The 17,455-nt window shown below is 45.4% G+C and overlaps 1 protein-coding gene across 8 annotated transcripts in view; it reads left to right on the top strand.

Moving 5' to 3' along the window:
* Window positions 1-397: 397 nt before the first annotated feature.
* Window positions 398-17,455, top strand: part of PRMT2 (protein arginine methyltransferase 2) — a 31,470-nt gene continuing 14,412 nt past the window's right edge. For 3 of the 8 annotated variants that reach the window (XM_054468625.2, XM_054468623.2, XM_054468627.2), the window contains exons 1-6: window positions 405-558; window positions 1,679-1,773; window positions 8,301-8,405; window positions 9,072-9,254; window positions 14,233-14,394; window positions 15,352-15,516. In XM_054468625.2, the coding sequence (XP_054324600.2) occupies window positions 1,735-1,773; window positions 8,301-8,405; window positions 9,072-9,254; window positions 14,233-14,394; window positions 15,352-15,516 (654 nt within the window). In that variant the 5' untranslated portion in view covers window positions 405-558; window positions 1,679-1,734. Of the gene's footprint in view, window positions 1,342-1,678; window positions 1,774-8,300; window positions 8,406-9,071; window positions 9,255-14,232; window positions 14,395-15,351; window positions 15,517-15,781; window positions 16,301-16,930; window positions 17,051-17,455 lie in introns of those variants that run through there. The other 5 variants (XR_010125267.1, XM_063659757.1, XM_054468624.2 and 2 more) reach the window with 4 other exon arrangements.

Raw genomic sequence — 17,455 nt, forward strand, 5'->3', positions numbered from 1 at the left:
GCGCAGCGCAGATGAGAAAGTTAAATGAATTATTTGCGGGAAGACAGAGGAGGTGGGGGTCCCCCAAGCCCCAGCCATTTTGTGGCTCGTAAGGGTTGTCGCTTCCCAGGCCGTGAATGGCCCAACCCCGCCCCCCGCCCCAGGTCGGACTCCTGCCCCGCGCCCCTCTGGGTCGGACCCTAAGCCGAGCCCCCCAGCGGCGGGGCTGGGCGATTGGAGACGAGCTCCACACATGGGGGAGTTAGCCTCTGCTCGCAAGACCGCGGGAGGCGCAGATGTGAAGTGCGCCTGCGCGGGGCGCAGCCCTAGGGGCAGACTATCTGTGAGCAGTGCGCCTGCGCGAGTCGAGGGCGGTTGCTCGGCTTCCCTGGAACGGGGGATGTCTTAGGACTGCGCCGGCGCGGGGCGCCGGGCTCTGGGCGGGGCCTTCTCGGCTGACGGCCTGCGTGCACTGCGCTTGCGCGGGTTGAGGGCGGTGGCTCAGGCTCTTGGGAAGGACCGTCCGCCCCTCCGCGCTGGCGGTGTGGACGCGGAACCCAGCGGAGAAACGCGATTGAGGTAGGTGTCCTGATTGCCAGCTCAGGTGGCTGGACTGCACGTAAGGAAGGACAGGCCAGGTGAAGCGTCCTCGCACTGCGTGTGCGTCGCTGGCGGACAGAGGCCTCCGCCCCCTTTTGGGACCTCCGAGCGCCTTCGCTATCTCTGCCACCTGCCCTGGCATCCAAGCGGGAGCTTGGTCCCCGTCACACCCTTCCCTGCGCGCCGCGCCCCTTCCCGGCCACTCCCACCATCCAGCGCCTTCTACAGCCACGCCCACCCCACCACCATCTCTGTCACGCCCTTCACGGCCACGCCCACCTGCCTGGCGGCCCCTGCCCCGAAGCTCGCGGCGCTGTCCCAGCCTGACCCTCTCGTGCCCCTGCGTCCACGCGTGGCCCTCTCGCTTCCTGCCCCCTTCTCACCCCCCTTCATTGGCCACCTGTTCCCACCCTCCATGATCCTGTTCCTCCCGAGGGCATCTTAGGAGGGCTGGATCCTGCGCGCACCGCGGCCTCCACTCCGACCCCGTCCCAATTTGGACCCAAGTTTTCCAATGAAAATATAATTATGTAAATCAGTAAGCATTTGTAACTACGAATATCACAAAATAAGCTTCAAGTCTGGATTTAGAAGTGAAGCATGCATTTTAAACAAAGAATTGCTATGCAATTTTAAGAACACATTGATCCCAGAGCAGTGTGTGGATTACACTATCACTGGAAATATAAGAATTGAGAAGAAGGAAAAGACTGGAAGATGCAGATCTTGGTTCCTGTTAGTAGAAACACTGTAAAGTCCCAGGTAGGGACTTTTAATTGGAATTAAAGCTATCACAGTTCTAAGAAATTAACGAATACTGTCGACACCTGATCTAACAGAAACTAACAGGCTTCAGCAAATGAACAAGATTAACACCTTGCAGACTAGTGAAGAAAACACACTACTTGAAGTTTATGATTTTTAAATGCTTTTGTCTCTGTAAAGAATTGTAAATTTTCATTTCTATACTAATCTTCACACATACACATTTTACTTCTGTTTGGTAGAGGACATTTATTATGCACCTTAGAAGTTAAGTGAACTCAATTATTAAGCAATGTAACAAGTACTTTGTGTCTCCTTCTCTTTTTAAAAGTAGAAATGGAAAAGAAAATGAAATAAAGCAGCAGTTATGAGGCAGAGCCTAAGAGAACTATGGCAACATCAAGTGACTGTCCCAGAAGTGAATCGCAGGTAATTTCGGTTCCACTTCCTAAAAATCTGTGTTTAATGAATGTGAGCATTACAGAGAGCTAAGCGTCAGCTCACAGATGTGATGGAGCTTTGACTTGTGCCTTGGAAGGTGGCCACCGGCAGTAGAATGCTTAAATGTGAAGATTGTGAGGCAGAGGAAACGCAGTGCCTGTAAGGTGACATCCTGCATTGGGCACCATAACAATTCTAAGGAAATACTTAGCCCCAAAACATGGCATCATTTAGGGTTCCGTTTTTGGTACGTGAACTGGCAAAGCAAGCATATTTTCTGAGCTGTTCAATAAAATTTCAGGCATAATACCAGCAATATATTGAAGGCAAGTTGGACACATTAGAAAAGATTTATGTATTCATACTGTTTCTGCTTGGGGTACTCATGTAGTTTCGTTCAAGTTAGCAGTAAAAAAAAAAACCCTCAAATTTTAAGGAATGTTGATTATGTAAAAGTCACCAACTGAATAATAGATACTGTTTTTAAAAATCCAGCATTTCCGTATCTGTTATGTCAATTTTAATGTTTTCTTTTTTTCTCTTTCATTCCAATGATCTTTCATTTGGCTTTTTATATATAGGAATTTTATTTATAGTCAGAATCGTTCATTAATTTCTTTAATTATTCATAAAATGTTTTAATTCCGTGGACATCTTATTTTTCTTTCGAGAAATTTAACAAATGTTAGGACATTTCCAGAATGATATTGTAAACATCAACTACATTAAACGGTGTACATTAAGCTATATATGTGTGTGTGTGTACATACATATATGCGTGTGTGTGTGTGTATATATATATGTATATATAAAAAATACTGTCGGGTGTGTCTGTAGTTCATCTACTCAGGAGGCTGAAGCGGGAGGATCACTTGGGGCCAGGAGTTTGAGGATGTGGTGTATTATGATTGTGCCTGTGAATAGCCACTGCATTCCAGCGTGGCCAATAAAGTGAGACTTCATCTCTTAAAAAAGAAAAAGCAACACTCTAGATAAAGTTTGTTCCCCAGTCTCAGTCCTATTCCTCCTCTTCTCTCTCTAGAGGCAAACACTACTGTGAATCATGAATCTGTTTTGTGCCACTGCACCATTTTTGTACCTCTATGGCTTATATAGATATCCTTGAATGACATATGATATTGTTTATGTGCGCTTTTTAGAGTTTCCATAAGTGGTGTCATACTCTCAGTGTCACCTGTAGCTTGCCTCTTCATTTAACTTTACCTTTGGGGAATTTGTCCTTGTTGTTATATGTGTAATGCTGGTTCAATCCTGCCACAGTAGGATAGTGTGTTCCTTCTCTGAAAGTGTAAAGTATCCTATTTGTAGATATCTGTATAGGCCTGTTGCAGTATATATAGGGTATATACACAGTAGGCATATACCCCATTTTACTTATTCCCCTTTTGTTGGACACTTAAGTTGTTTCTAGTTTTTTCTATTTCAAACAATGCTGTAGTGACCGTCCTTCTCCATACCTCTGTGCTCCAGTAATGGCATTGCAGGGTGCAAGGGATTGCAAGTTTCAGTTTTACTGGATAATGATCAGTTGTTCCCTACGATGACTTTACGAGTTCACAGGTCTGTCAGTAGCCCACAGTGGTGTTTGCTGACACTTGAGAGTATCAGACTTTTAAGTTTCGGTCAGTCTCATGGTTTAGAAATCGTATCTTGTTATTTCAATTTTGCTGACTGGTCATGGTAGTGCTTCAGTAATACTTGTGTTCATCCTGTTAATACCACCCTCCATTATAGAAGAGGTGTCTTATAATGGTAATTTGTGTTTTATCTCTTTTTTTCACACTTGATTAGTCTTTTCTTAGGGTTTTATCAATTTTATTTTTATAAAGAACCAATTTTATCTGTGTTGATTTCTCTGTTTTTCTATTTCATTGATTTCTGCTTTTGCCTTTATTTCATTCTGTTGTATTTGGGTTAATTTTTGTAACATCTGAGAGGGAAGCTTAGATAATTTATTTTAAACCTGTCTTTAATAGTCTTTAAAGCTATGACTTTCCTCTAATCACTGCTGTAGCTGTACCTCACATATTTAAATGCATTTTCATTCTTCAAAATATTTTCTAATATATTCAATGGAAATTGGAAGTTTTCTGGGCTATTTGAAAGTATGTTGATCAATTTCTAAACATTTTGGAAATTTTACTTTTTCTTATTTAATTTTGCTTTGATTACATTGGTTAGAGAACATAACATCCTCTATAATTTCAGTCTTTTAAAATTTATTCAGGCTTGCTTTATATTCTAATCATATGGTATATTTTGGTGAATGTTCCATGAGTACTTGCAAAGACTATGTATTCTGCAGTTGTTGAGTGTAGCATTCTATAAATGTCATGAAGATCAAATGTGTTATTAGTATTGTTCAAATCTCTATCTTTTCTGATTTTTTTGCCATCTTCTATCAGTTACTAAAAATTCTCCACTTCGATTGTAGATATATCTATTTTTCCTTTTGGTTCTATCACTTTTTGCTTTGTATATTTTGAGTCCCTGTTATTGGGTGTATATATTTAGTATAGGTTTTGTTTTCTAGATTAATTGACCTTATTTTTTATAAAATATCTGTCTTTTTACCTGTTAATAAATACTTCTTTTCTTGCATGTACCTTTTTTTAATGTAAATATAGCTGTACCAGCTTTATCATTAGTGCTTACATAAAGTGTGTGTGTGTGTGTGTATTTTTTTTTCCTCAACTTAAGTCCTTATTATTTAAAGCGTTTTTCTTGTAAAGAGCTAGTTGGGTCTAGCTCTTAGGTCTGTTTTTTTGTTCCTCTGTTAAACACAATTTCTGCCTCTTAATTGGAGTATTTAGTCTATTAACATTTAATGTTATGACTAATATGATTAAGTGTAACATTTTGCTGTTTGTTTTATATTTGTCACATTTCTTTTTTGTGCATGTCTCCATTCCTGCCCTCTTGTGGATAAAGTATTTTCTATAATTCCACATTGCCTCCTTTACTAGCTTGTTAGCTGTATCTTTTTATATTGTTTTAGTGTTTTCCCAAGAAATTGCAGTATGCATCCTAACTCAATTTCAGTCTTTTTTTTTAACCACTTCATAAGGTAAAGATCTTAGAAGTTAGTTTCATTTACCAGCATCCATATTTTTGTACTGTTGATGTAACATTTTAATTTTACATATGTTGTAAACCCCACAATAAATTATCATTGTTGCTTTACGCTATCGAGTCTTTTTTTATAAAGTAAAATAAATAGTCTTTTTTATGTTTCCCAACATATTATTTGCCTTTTTTGAGGTCTTTCCCTTTTTCTTGCATTCTGTGTTTTCATGTAGGATCATTTCCCTTCAACCTGACAACTTTATGTTTATATTTACTAGTGTGAGTCTGCTGTGTCAAACTATGAAATGTGTTTTGCCTACATTTTTTTTTTTTTTTTTTGAGACGGAGTCTCGCTCTGTAGCCCAGGCTGGAGTACAGTAGTGTGATCTCAGCTCACTGCAAGCTCCACCTCCTGGGTTCACGCCATTCTCCTGCCTCAGCCTCCCGAGTAGCTGGGACTACAGGCGACCACCATCACGCTCGGCTAATTTTTTGTATTTTTAGTAGAGACGGGTTTCACTATGTTGGCCAGGCTGGTCTCAAACTTCTGATCTCAGGTAATCTGCCCACCTTGGCCTTGATGTTTTTTTTTTTTTTTTTTAATTTTGGAAAAATCTCCACCATTATCTCTTCATTTATTTTTTTCTGCCTCATCTTCTCTCTGCTTTTTCAAGGTCTCCATGTAAACATAAGTTAGAATTTTTGCTGCTGTTTGACATGTCTCATGCTCTATTCTTATTTTTTTTTCATTTTGTGCTTCAGTTTGGAAAATTTCTGTTGACCTGACTCTTGAGGTGCTGATCATAAACAAGATAACTGGGAAAACAGTATGTTTGTAAAACAATTTCTTGAGATGTCAAATAGTATCTATATTATACAAAGAGTAGTCCCAGCTACTTGAGAGGCTGAGGTAGGAGGATTGCTTTAGCTTGGGAGGTGGAGGTTGCCATGAGCCAGGATCGCGCCACTGCACTCTAGCCTGGGTGACAGAGGGTGACCTCATCTCAAAAAAAAAAAAAGAGCATATTCTTCAACCCTGGCATTCTATCCTCCAGAAATAAAATGTCGTCACATAAGCTTATCTGTGCACAGACTTCTTTTGTTGCAGCATCGGTTATGGTGGTAGAAAACTGGATACCAAGACAAAGTCTATCAATGGGGGATGGCTGAAGAATCAAGCGGAATTCCTGCTATGGAATATCATATAGCCATTGAAGGTAGTAAATCAGGGTTCTAACAGTTGGAGAGTTTTTCCAGAAGGTATTGTGTAAGAAAAGCAAAGTGCAGGTCAGGCGTGGTGGCCCACGCCTGTAATGCCAGCACTTTGGGAAGCTCAGGTGGGCAGATCACTTGAAGTGAGGAATTCGAGACCAGCCTGGCCAACATGATGAAACCCCATCCATTTCTACCAAAAATGCAAAAATTAGCTGGGCGTAGTGACACACGCCTGTAGTCCCAGCCTCTCGGGAGGCTGAGACATGCGAATTGCTTGAACTGGGGAGGTGGAGGTTGCAGTGAGCCGAGACTGTGCCACTGCACTCTAGCCTAGGCGACAGAGCGAGACTCCATCTTAAAAAAAGGAAAGCCAAGCAAAGAAACGGCCTCTGTGTGTGTGTGTGTGTGTGTGTGTGTGTGTGTGTACACGTGTACACAGGGCTTTGTGTGTGACATGGGCATGGTGGAGGTGTGGAAGGCCGCACACCGGGCAGTTAGTAAGGGTTGCCTGGGCTGGGTGGATCAGGGATGGGGTGGAGAGCAAGCAGAGGGCAGTGTTGCCTTAGAGTGAGTCATGCTCCTGGCATAGGGAAAAGCACAAAGGGTACAAATAGGCAGTAAGTTAAAAAAAGATGCCAGCAAGTATTTTAAAAACGCCTAACCACACAAAGAGAGGGAAATGGAAGTAACAAAAGTGATTTTTACCCATGAAATTGACAGAGACTAAAGTAATTGGTATCTATTGAGTGAGAGTGTGGAAAGATTGGCGGTTCCCTCTCAGTAAGCGGTCCAAGGAACACCTTTCTGGAGAGCACTGGGTAGTAAAACCAAAAGCCATAAAGTACGCATAGTCTTGGTCCATCAAGTTCACATTCAGAGACTTACCCTAAGAAGATTAAGGTACATACAGAATGATTTATGTTGAAAGAAGTTCATCTTAACATAATTTAGAATAGTAAAAACTGAAAAGTCTAAATGTACAAGACTAGAAAACTGGATAAGTAAGTCATGATAATTCATAGACTGGAATACCATACAGATATTAAATAGTGTTAGAAGTATATTTAATAAGAAAAATGTTCAGAGTTTATAAAGTGAAAACCATAGGCCACAGGCTTATTGTGTGAACCCAGTGAACGCTTTGTACTTGTGTTACATGTCCACTTTTTTAAAAGTCTGAAAGTATAAACACCAGTGTGCTGTCTGTTATTATCTGTGATCAGTGAGCGAAATTACAGGAGGTTTTAATTTTCTTCTGTGTACTTGGTGTTTTCACACATTTTCTAAAGGAAACACGAATTACTTTTATGTTTAGGAAAATGTGTTTAAAATGTATGTATTGAGACAAGGTTGATTCATTGAACTGGAGTGTGTGATTTGAGGTTCTGCCCCCTGCAGTGATGTCTTCCAGGCAAGCTTATTCTTATATAAAGTGAATGGCCAGGCATGGTGGCTCATGCCTGTAGTCCTAGCACTTTGGGAAGATGAGGCAGGTGGATTGCCTGAGCTCAGGATTTCGAGGCAACATGGTGAAACCCCATCTCTACTAAAAATACAAAAAATTAGCTGGGTGTAGTGGTGCACACCTGTAGTCCCAGCTACTTGGGAGGCTGAGGCATCAGAATCACTGGAGAGGAGGCAGCAGAGGTTGCCCTGAGCTGAGATCATGCCATTGCCCTCCAGCCTGGGCAACAGAGCGAGACTCTGTCTCAAAAAAAAAAAAAAAAATGGAGAGGTTGGGGGAGGCTCCAAGGACCTGTGTGGGTCCAAGCTGGGCCCTGCTGCCTCGTGGGGTTTGTGCCATGCCATCAGCTCTTTCCACAGGCTCCTGGCTGTGCCTGCTTGGGGCGCTGGGCCCCTGGCTCTGTCCTCACACTGGTTTCTCTTCATGGGGTTGATGATCACCTTCAGGAAGCAGAGCTGATGAAGGACAAGGGCTCCTCACCAAATAGACACTAGCGGTGCCTGTTTCTGACTTCTTGCTTTGATGTTCTCTTTTAGGGTCCAAATCATTTTTTTTTTTTAGAAAAGAAATGTAGAGTGAAGGTGACAGCCTTTGATTATAGTAGTAAAGATGATCCAAATAGTTTGTATAATAAATACTTGGACACATGAATCTGTATTTGAAATTTGAAACCATCCTAATAACATAGCCAAAAAAAAAAAAAAAAGCTCCAGCGTCCTCTCCTCACCCTTTCCTTGGCTTTGAGCAGGGAGAAGAGCCTGCTGAGTGCAGTGAGGCCGGTCTCCTGCAGGAGGGAGTACAGCCAGAGGAGTTCGTGGCCATCGCGGACTATGCTGCCACCGATGAGACCCAGGTAGCCACGAGTGGTGGTCAATACTTTATGGCTTTCGGCATGTTCAGTGTCAAAATGAGATAAATTTTGCAGAAGTCACACCAAAGTTAAATGAAGAAGTATTCAGATGCTTAGGGCCACACAAGACCTGTGCGTGAAGCTCACAGCCTAACCAGTTCTGCCTCAAGCGTGATGTAAAGATACCAGGCATGGAGTGGGGACCCTCAGCCAGGGGCAGAAGCATCTGTCCTGGTTTCTACTTAGAATTTAGAACCCACCCAGTTAATGAATAGTAAGGCTACCAAATATATCAAGCTATATCTGCTTGGACGTAGCTTTGTTTACTTTGTGACAGGAATTTCTTAGAGTAAGCCTCCAGTAACTCAGTTGGCATAGTTGAGTTACAATGAAGAAGCTGTTGAGAAATTCTCTCCTAAGCCATTTGAAAATGTTTACTCCTTCTTTTAAAAAATATCAGTTAAGCTGTGCCCTCCTTTCAGGTAGATGTTCCAGAGGCATCGCTAAGTCATGGTGTCACTTGCAAATATTCTCAGTTGCTGTCATTACCCACTGACTCCTGTTTGAAATCTCTGTGATTTTGTCACCATTGATGGGATTTATCACTGAGCCACATTTGAAATACCAATGACTGGTTTTCTTATTGAATTTTAACTTTTTTTTTTCCAGCTCAGTTTTTTGAGAGGAGAAAAAATTCTTATCCTGAGACAAACCACTGCAGATTGGTGGTGGGGTGAGCGTGCGGGCTGCTGTGGGTACATTCCAGCAAACCATATGGGGAAGCACGTGGATGAGTACGACCCCGAGGACACGTGGCAGGATGAAGAGTACTTCGGCAGCTATGGAACTCTGGTATTGCTTTCTAAATTCCCTGTTCAGCTGGCCAGGCGGTGGGTTCTCTCTAGCTTTAGTTCCTACTGCACCGTTCAGAGCAGGCCCATAGTCTTACAGGCCAGAGCTTCTCTGTTGTAGCCACTCAGCTTTGACATGGTTGTGTGGAAGCCACTGTGGACGACACACACAGTGTGCAGTGTTGTGTTCCAATAAAACTTTATTTATGGATCTTGAAATTTGAATTTATACTGTACAGTTTTCATATGTCACAAATTATTTTCTTTTGATTTAAAAAAATCATTTAAAAATGTAAAAACCACTGTTAGTTTGGAGGCCATCCAAAAACAGGTGGTGGGCTAGATTTGGCCCATGGCTTAATTTGCCGACCCCTGGCTTAGAGATGTGATTTGAGCAATGAGATTATGGGCATGCTCCCTCAGTATTTAAAAAAAAAAGTAGTAAATTTTACTTTAAAAATGAAATTAGGCTGAGTGTGGTGGCTGACACCTGTAATCCCTACACTTTGGGAAGCCAAGGCAAGAGGACACTTGGCTTGAGACCAAGTGTTCAAGACCAGCCTGACAACATAGTGAGAAAAAATAAAAAATATAATTCGTCTCTACAAAAAAAATAAAAAATATAATTAGCTGGGCATGGTGGTGCATGCACACCTGTAGTCCCAGCTACTCGAGAGGCTGAAGTGGGAGGATTGCTCAAGCCTTGGAGGCCGAGTCTGCAGTGAGCCATGATGGTGCCATTGCACTTCAGCCTGGGCTACAGAGCGAGAGCCTCTCTCAAAAAAAAAAAAAAAAAAATTCTATAAATCTATGAATAATAATACTTAGGTCAGGTATGGTAGCTCATGCATGTAATCATAGGACTTTGGGAAGCTGAGGTCAGAGCATCACTTGAAGCCAGGAGTTCAAGGCTGTGGTGAGCTATGATTGCGCTACTGCGCTCCAGCCTGGGTGATTGAACCAGACTCTGTCCCTAAAAAAATAATAAAATCCCAACTTCTAAATAGCTTACCGAAATTTTTTCCCTGCCATGGAGAAATGCCTGTAACCTGATCGTCCAGGCAACAATCTCTGGTTACATTTTAAAACTAGATGAAAACAGTTACTTGCAGGATGAATGTTATAAAAATGATGTTAGTTGAAAGAAGGAATAGGGCAAAGAATCTATAACGTTTGACTCAATTATATAAAGTTAAGAGGCCACATTAGAAGGTTTTTTGTTTGTTTTTGTTTTTTTTTTTGAGACAGAGTCTTGCTCTGTCACCCAGGCTGGAGTGCAGTGGCAGGATCCCAGTTCACTGCAGCCTCTGCCTCCCGGGTTCAAGCAATTCTCCTGCCGCAGCCTCCTGTGTACCTGGGACTACAGGTGCGTGCCACCATGCCTGGCTAATTTTTGTATTTTTAGTTGAGGGGGTTTTGCCATGTTGGCCAGTCTGGTCTCGAACTCCAGGCCTCAAGTGATCCTCCTGTCTCAGCCTCCCAAAGGGCTGGGATTACAGGCATGAACCATTGCGCCCAGCTGGAAGGTACTGTTTGTGAGTGCGCATGGGTGCTGAGACTGACTGAGGGCAGGAGTGGCTCCCCTGATTGTTGAATGGAGGTTACCTGCTGGTAGGGGAGGCTCTGGGACCAGCGTGGCTGAGTCAGGAGTTCTGACGTGCTGGCAGTGTTCTGGGGTTGGATATAGGTATAGAGGTGTTTGCTATATAACAATACTTGACAAACTGTGCAGATACTTTTTATTGCACTTTTTTGTAGGTATGCCATATTTCACAATTAAAAGTTAAAAACTATTCATGTCTGTACATGGTTAGTGATTTCTATCCATTAAGGAAAGATACATAATGAAAAGCCAATGCCAGCCTCCCAGCTCTGCCGCCTCTTAGCTGCAAGAACCACTGCCCACCAGATTCCTCTGTGCTTACGAAGTCCAAGTGACACCTAATGTATTTTATGTTTTTAATGTATAGAAAAGACATTGTTCCGCTACTCAGGTCTTCACCTTGCTTTTTTCACATAGCTGTAGTATTTTGAAGATCTCTCATATTGGCACCTGTCACTCTTTATAACAGCTGCAGAGCATTGTGTTACTTTAAAAGGATCCTGTTGATATTTGGACAGTGGTTATTTAATAGCTTTTTATCATGATAAATAATGCTGTAATGGAGTCCTATATAATCCTGTTAAATGCTGTTTAGAATTTCTATAGGGTAAATTCCTGGGGGTGTGTGTGTGTGTGTGTGTGTGTGTGTGTGTACGTACGTGTGGTTTCCTTAAGTGGATCTTGCCAATTAGCCCTCCAGAAAGATTTGCTAATTATACACTTAGTCTGTTTGTGCTGCTGTAACAAAATACCTTAGACTAAATAAATTATGAAGAACAAAGCTTTGTTTCTCGCAGTTCTGGAGGCTGGGGAGGCACTGGCATTGGTGTCCAAGATGGCACCTCATGGCTGTCCTCACGTGGTGAAGGCGGGAGGGCTGGGAGCACCTCTTCCACCACAGACCCTTTCTTAGTAACCTCCAAAGGTGGCCTCTTAATGCCATCATGCTGGCGATTAGGTTTCAGTACATGGATTTTTGGGGACATTTCACACCATGGCATGGATCCACTGATGGTGTGTGAAAGCTCATTTCCCCACCACAAATCAAAGTGAAAAAGGACTTTGACCTTAAAGGTTAAATATGGCATCTTTTAGTTTTGATTCCCATTTTTTAAGTAAGATTGATCATCTTTTATGTGTTTATTGGCCTTTTGTATTTTTTCTTTTTTTGTAAACTTTCATATTATTTGCCCCTTTTGATTTTTGTTGATTCGTGTGTTAAGTAATTTAGCCTGAATTTGTGAATTTTTGTGACTTTGTGAAATTTTTTCCCACATACAACTTTTTTCTTTGTGTAGCCTAATATGTTTTTCTTCTCTTTGTGACTTCTTTTTCTTCTTTGTGAAAAACCTTCCTCACTGTAAAATTATAAATACCCACACTTTTTTTTCAGAACTGTTATGATTCTATGTTATTTTATTTCTGTTTTTTATGTTTTTTAGAGATGGTGTCACACTCTGTCGTATGACTGGCTGGAGTGCAGTGGTGCAATCATAGTTCACTGTATCCTCAAACTCCTGGGTTTAAGGGACCCTCACCTTAGCTTCCCAAAGTACTGGAATTACAAGGGTGAGGCACCCTGCCTGGCCTTCTGATCCTATTTTAAACAATGAGATTTTAAATAATAAAAAATCTAGAAATTATTTGTTGTAAAAAATATAATGTAAAATTCCACCCTAATGTATGCCCACAAATCTCCAGCGACCCCAGCCTCAGTTACTGGACAGTTCCCTTCGCATTGATGTGAAACGGTGCATTTGTCGTGCTCTGGATTTCAGGGGTCTGCTGTAGGATTCCTGTTGTTTCACTGGTCTGTTTACTGCAGTTCCCAGTGCTTCATCATTTCCATCACTGCACCTTTGTAGGATCTGCAAGAGCTAGGTCTCCAGCGTTCTTTTTTTTTTTTAAAGCATTTTCCTCATTAGCCTTGGGCACTTCTGTTTTGAAACTAATTTTATTATCATTTTGTTGTGCTTCCTCCTTTAGTAGGTACTGCATGGAATGTTTATGTTAATTTTGGGAGAACCGACATCTTTATAACATTGACTCTCAGTCTCTGATTACTTAAGCTTTGTTTAATATCTCTTAGTATTTTAAGATAAGGATAATATCTCTTTATCATACGTGGTTGTGCACCTTTCTTGTTAAATTTGTTCCTAGATATTTTTTGTTTATTATTACTGTTATAAGGGGTTGGGTGAAGTGTTCTCTAAATACCAATGAGGTTAACTTGGTTGACAGTGATGTCCAGGCCTTCCACAGTCTTAAGAATTTTTCTCTCTACTTCTGTCAGTTACTGAGAGCACAGTGTTGAAATCTCTGATGATAATTGTGAATTTGTCTATTTCTTCTTGCATCTGTATTGGTTTTGCTCTATGTATTTTGAAGATCCGTTTTTAGGTACAGAAGTATTTAGAATAATCATGTCCTCTGGGTGAATTGATTCCTGTGTTGATGTGAACCGATGGGAATCTGCTTTGCTCTGAGCTGTGTTCTGTGTGGTGCTGATGTAGCTGCTCCAGCTCTGTCTCCATTGGTGTTGGCACTGTAGGCCTTTCCCATCCTTTGCTTCCGGGCAGGAGAGTTGGGCCTTGCTTTGTTGTCTATGTCTCCCACCTCCTCCTGCCTGTCCCTTTGTTTTTTATTCTGTGGAGTCTTGGGAGGCTCCACGGTGGGCTCTGAGGGCCTCGTGCAGGCTCCTGTCTGCTGGCATGGTCTGGGCGGCATCCTCACTCTGCTCCCACCTGCTGCCTGTCTTCTTTCTGGCAATGCTGTTTCTAGGCTGAGCCTTCTGCAGCTTGAGAGTGCTGGTGGGAGGGATGCAGCCTTTCCTCCAGCCCATGGTTTTGCTGTCTGCCCTGAGCAAGCCTTTCTCTGCCTCCTTTCCGGGTGGCTGATTCTCATGTGGGTGTCCTTGGGTTTCAGGCATTTTCCTCCCTCAGGACAAGGCTGGGTCTCTCGCTTATCCCTCGGGGTGAGCTCGTGTGTGCAGAGGACTTTGGGGGACCCCCTGCCCACCTACGCTGGCCTCTCTCTCATGGTGTATTGCTGTTTTCTCTAGTTGGACACCTGGCCCTGGGGAGTCTGGTTGGGATGCGGTGGTCCCTTCTGCCTCAGGTGGGCATGGGTGGTCCGGGCGACATTGCACCCCTGTGTGCACAGTGGTCCCTCTTGCCTCTCTGCTCACCTGGCCATGCTGTGCTGAGCTGAGGGACTCCAGAAGCCTATATTGTTGCTCTTGTGTTTTGCTCATATTTTTAGATGTGGGGTGTTGGGGTCAGGGGTCATCAGCTGTGGCTCTGACCCTCCATCTCAGTCCAGACCTCAGCATGGCTCTAGGTCACAGGCAGTGATTCTGAATATGCATTTCTTCCAGAAACTCCACTTGGAAATGTTGGCAGACCAGCCACGAACAACTAAATACCACAGTGTCATCCTACAGAATAAAGAATCCCTGACGGATAAAGTCATCCTGGACGTGGGCTGTGGGACTGGGATCATCAGTCTCTTCTGTGCACACTATGCGCGGCCTAAAGCGGTGAGTGGGGTCTCGAGCGCATCCCAGGTGTTTGTGCCAAGGCTGGTGACGTCCGAGGTGGCCTCTGAGCGTGCTGACTTGTGACCCTGAGCTGTTGGGGGCTCACTGATGACTCCATGGTCTTGGTGAGCGTCCTTGCACGTGGGGCTCAGGGTCGGTAAAATAGCAGTGTGTTGAGACTGCATGCTAGAGGCTGTGGTGCCCACGTATAATGAGTCACAAACAGCACAGACAGGAATAGGGCAGAATAGAAAATATCCCATGAATTGCGTGGGGCGGGGTATGTTCTGTGAGACGTTTATTTCAGTTGAGTAGAGAAACAGGTGCACCCACATGTCTGTACTGGGCCTTGGGTGTGGATGGTCTCATGGGGATGGGAGGGATGCACACGCTGGGCCCCCTCCCCACCCCTCTTGGGCCGTCTGTACTGTGCTGAGCCGAGCCGAGCTGCAGCCTTGGAGACTCCTTACACAGTGGGTGGGGTCGCAGCACAGTGTCCACCCAAGTCCAGGCTCTGCAGGACCCATGACCCAGCGCTTGGGCGCTTCCCACCAGACCCTTCCTTGAGAACCTGGGTTTGAAATTGTCTGACAGGCCTCAGATGTGGCACAGACCAGCATTGTCACTTGGGTGCTAAGAACTTGCTGTGCTGGTCACGGATTAAGATTGCTGTGCGTGTGGCAGCCGGCTCGGGCAGGCAAGCCTTCCATCCACTTGCAGCCCTGCATCTGTGTCTTGTCCAGGAGGTGGGGGCAGTTGGGAGGGTTAGAGGCGGCTCCTTTCTGGGTGCCCCTGGAGGGGCAGGTGTGGCCCAGCCCTCGCTGCCTCTGCTGTCTGGAACGCTTCTTCCATCTTGTGTCATTGACCGTTTCTCGTGATGCTGATTGTGACTCAGGAGAGTAGATGACGGGCCGTGTGCAGGCTGGATGTGCACTGACGGTGCCTCTGCTGCTGCAGGTGTACGCGGTGGAGGCCAGTGAGATGGCACAGCACACGGGGCAGCTGGTCCTGCAGAACGGCTTTGCCGACATCATCACCGTGTTCCAGCAGAAGGTGGAGGATGTGGTGCTGCCTGAGAAGGTGGACGTGCTGGTGTCTGAGTGGATGGGGACCTGCCTGCTGGTGAGGGCGGGTGTGCGGGCAGCTGGGGGCCGGAGCTGGGGGGCTTCTGAGCACAGGCTCGTCTGGGCCAACCTCAGGATCTCAAGGGTCGTGCATGATTCATTTTGATGTTTTCCCTAATGTGAGGTAGAATTAATTTCTTGTGTGGACATTGGCTCAGTGTCTTGAATTTTCACCTGATTTAAAAAACGCCTTCATGAGAAATTTAAGTCAAAGTTCATGTAACATTTTCATGAGTGATTTACATGAACTGTGTTCTCCTCAGGGATCTGTAAAAATCCTGTGCCTAACAGGTAAGGCTGTTTCTTTAATGCCAGTAGGGCCTTCATCCCTGGCCAGGGTCTCCTCGCCTTAGACTGGCGCCAGTGATGCTGTGACGCCACTTGGGCATCTGTAGGGCCAGCATATGCCTGTCCTGTCCTGGGTTGCTCACCCTGAGTTTCACATGTGGGTGGAAGTGGACTGTTTTCCGGTTGCTTGCGAATATGCCCTGCACAAACGCTGTCTGCTTGGAGGGAAGTTGACGGGAGTGTGGCTGGATGCTGTCTGCCTGGCGCTGTCTTCCTGGGCTCAGCATCCTGGGACACAGGACATTGTAGTTGAGCATCCCAACCTGAAACTTTGTCTCAGTGTAGAGACCCAGAAAGATGGGGTCTGGGTGAAGGAGTGTGGAGTATGGCTGCTGCTTCCCAGGAAACGGTTTCCCCTGGTAACAGATGGCATTGGGCCTTTAGTCCTGTTGAAATTTTGTTGTCAGAAGATAAATGTAAATAGACTCAATGTCCATGCTGTGACTTGGCTTATTAATAACATCTGTGGAGGCATAAGATGACACACAGGAGAAACGGGCTCCACTCCTACCCCCCGAAGGGGCATTCGCCTTTGTCCCCGAACAGCAGCACCCATTCAGTAAGTATCTGTTGACAGCTGGTGCCCCAGCCACGGGGACAAAAAGAGGACGGAGGAGGAGTGAGGCTGTGGTGAGGCCAAGGTTGTGTGGGCAGCGATATGGGGAAGCCTGGCTGCTGGAGTGTCCGGCTGTGCCCTGGGTTGGGTGAGAGGGACACAGGAGGGACGCGGGGCAGAGGGAGGGGAGAGGAGAGGAACGCGGGGCAGAGGGAGGGGAGAGGAGAGGAACGCGGGGCAGAGGGAGGGGAGAGGAGAGGGACGCGGGGCAGAGGGAGGGGAGAGGAGAGGGACGCGGGGCAGAGGGAGGGGAGAGGAGAGGGACGCGGGGCAGAGGGAGGGGAGAGGAGAGGGACGCGGGGCAGAGGGAGGGGAGAGGAGAGGGACGCGGGGCAGAGGGAGGGGAGAGGAGAGGGACGCGGGGCAGAGGGAGGGGAGAGGAGAGGGACGCGGGGCAGAGGGAGGGGAGAGGAGTAGCCACCATATTCACCATGTTGCTGTGTTCCAGGGCTGCTCAGTGGCCGGACTGGCCAGACTGTGTTGCATCAGGGAGGCAGAGGCCAGATGTAGGGAACTGTGTGTCTGAGGACTTTGTGCCACATCCTGGGCACCGAAGGGAGTGCCACTGGTATGTGAGTGATGGAGTAAGAGGTGGGCTGTGTTTTGGAGGCCCCTGGGTATGTGTGGCCGGGACTGGAGGCTAGGGACTGGCTGTGGTCCAGCCCCAGCATGCAGAGAGGCCTGGGACAGCCTGTGTGAGGGGAGGCCCCTCTGTGTGGGAGGTGCACAGACTTCCAGGACTGACTGTGGCTTTACTGTCAAGATGCAGGAGCCAGGGCTTGGCATGGGGCAGGTGTGGGGATGCAGAGCAGGGCCAGCAGGCAGGATGTGCCGATGGGGGCCTGGCATGAGCAGGACGGTGCCTCCTAGCCCTGAGCCGCAGGGAGTGGGCCACCGGGACTGGCTGGGGGCCGGGGTAGGGAGGGCCCTGGGGAGGGTGGACATATGTGTGGGTCTTGAACATAGGATGCCC

This window comes from Pongo pygmaeus, chromosome 22 (assembly GCF_028885625.2).
Source record: "Pongo pygmaeus isolate AG05252 chromosome 22, NHGRI_mPonPyg2-v2.0_pri, whole genome shotgun sequence".
NCBI lineage: Eukaryota > Metazoa > Chordata > Mammalia > Primates > Hominidae > Pongo > Pongo pygmaeus.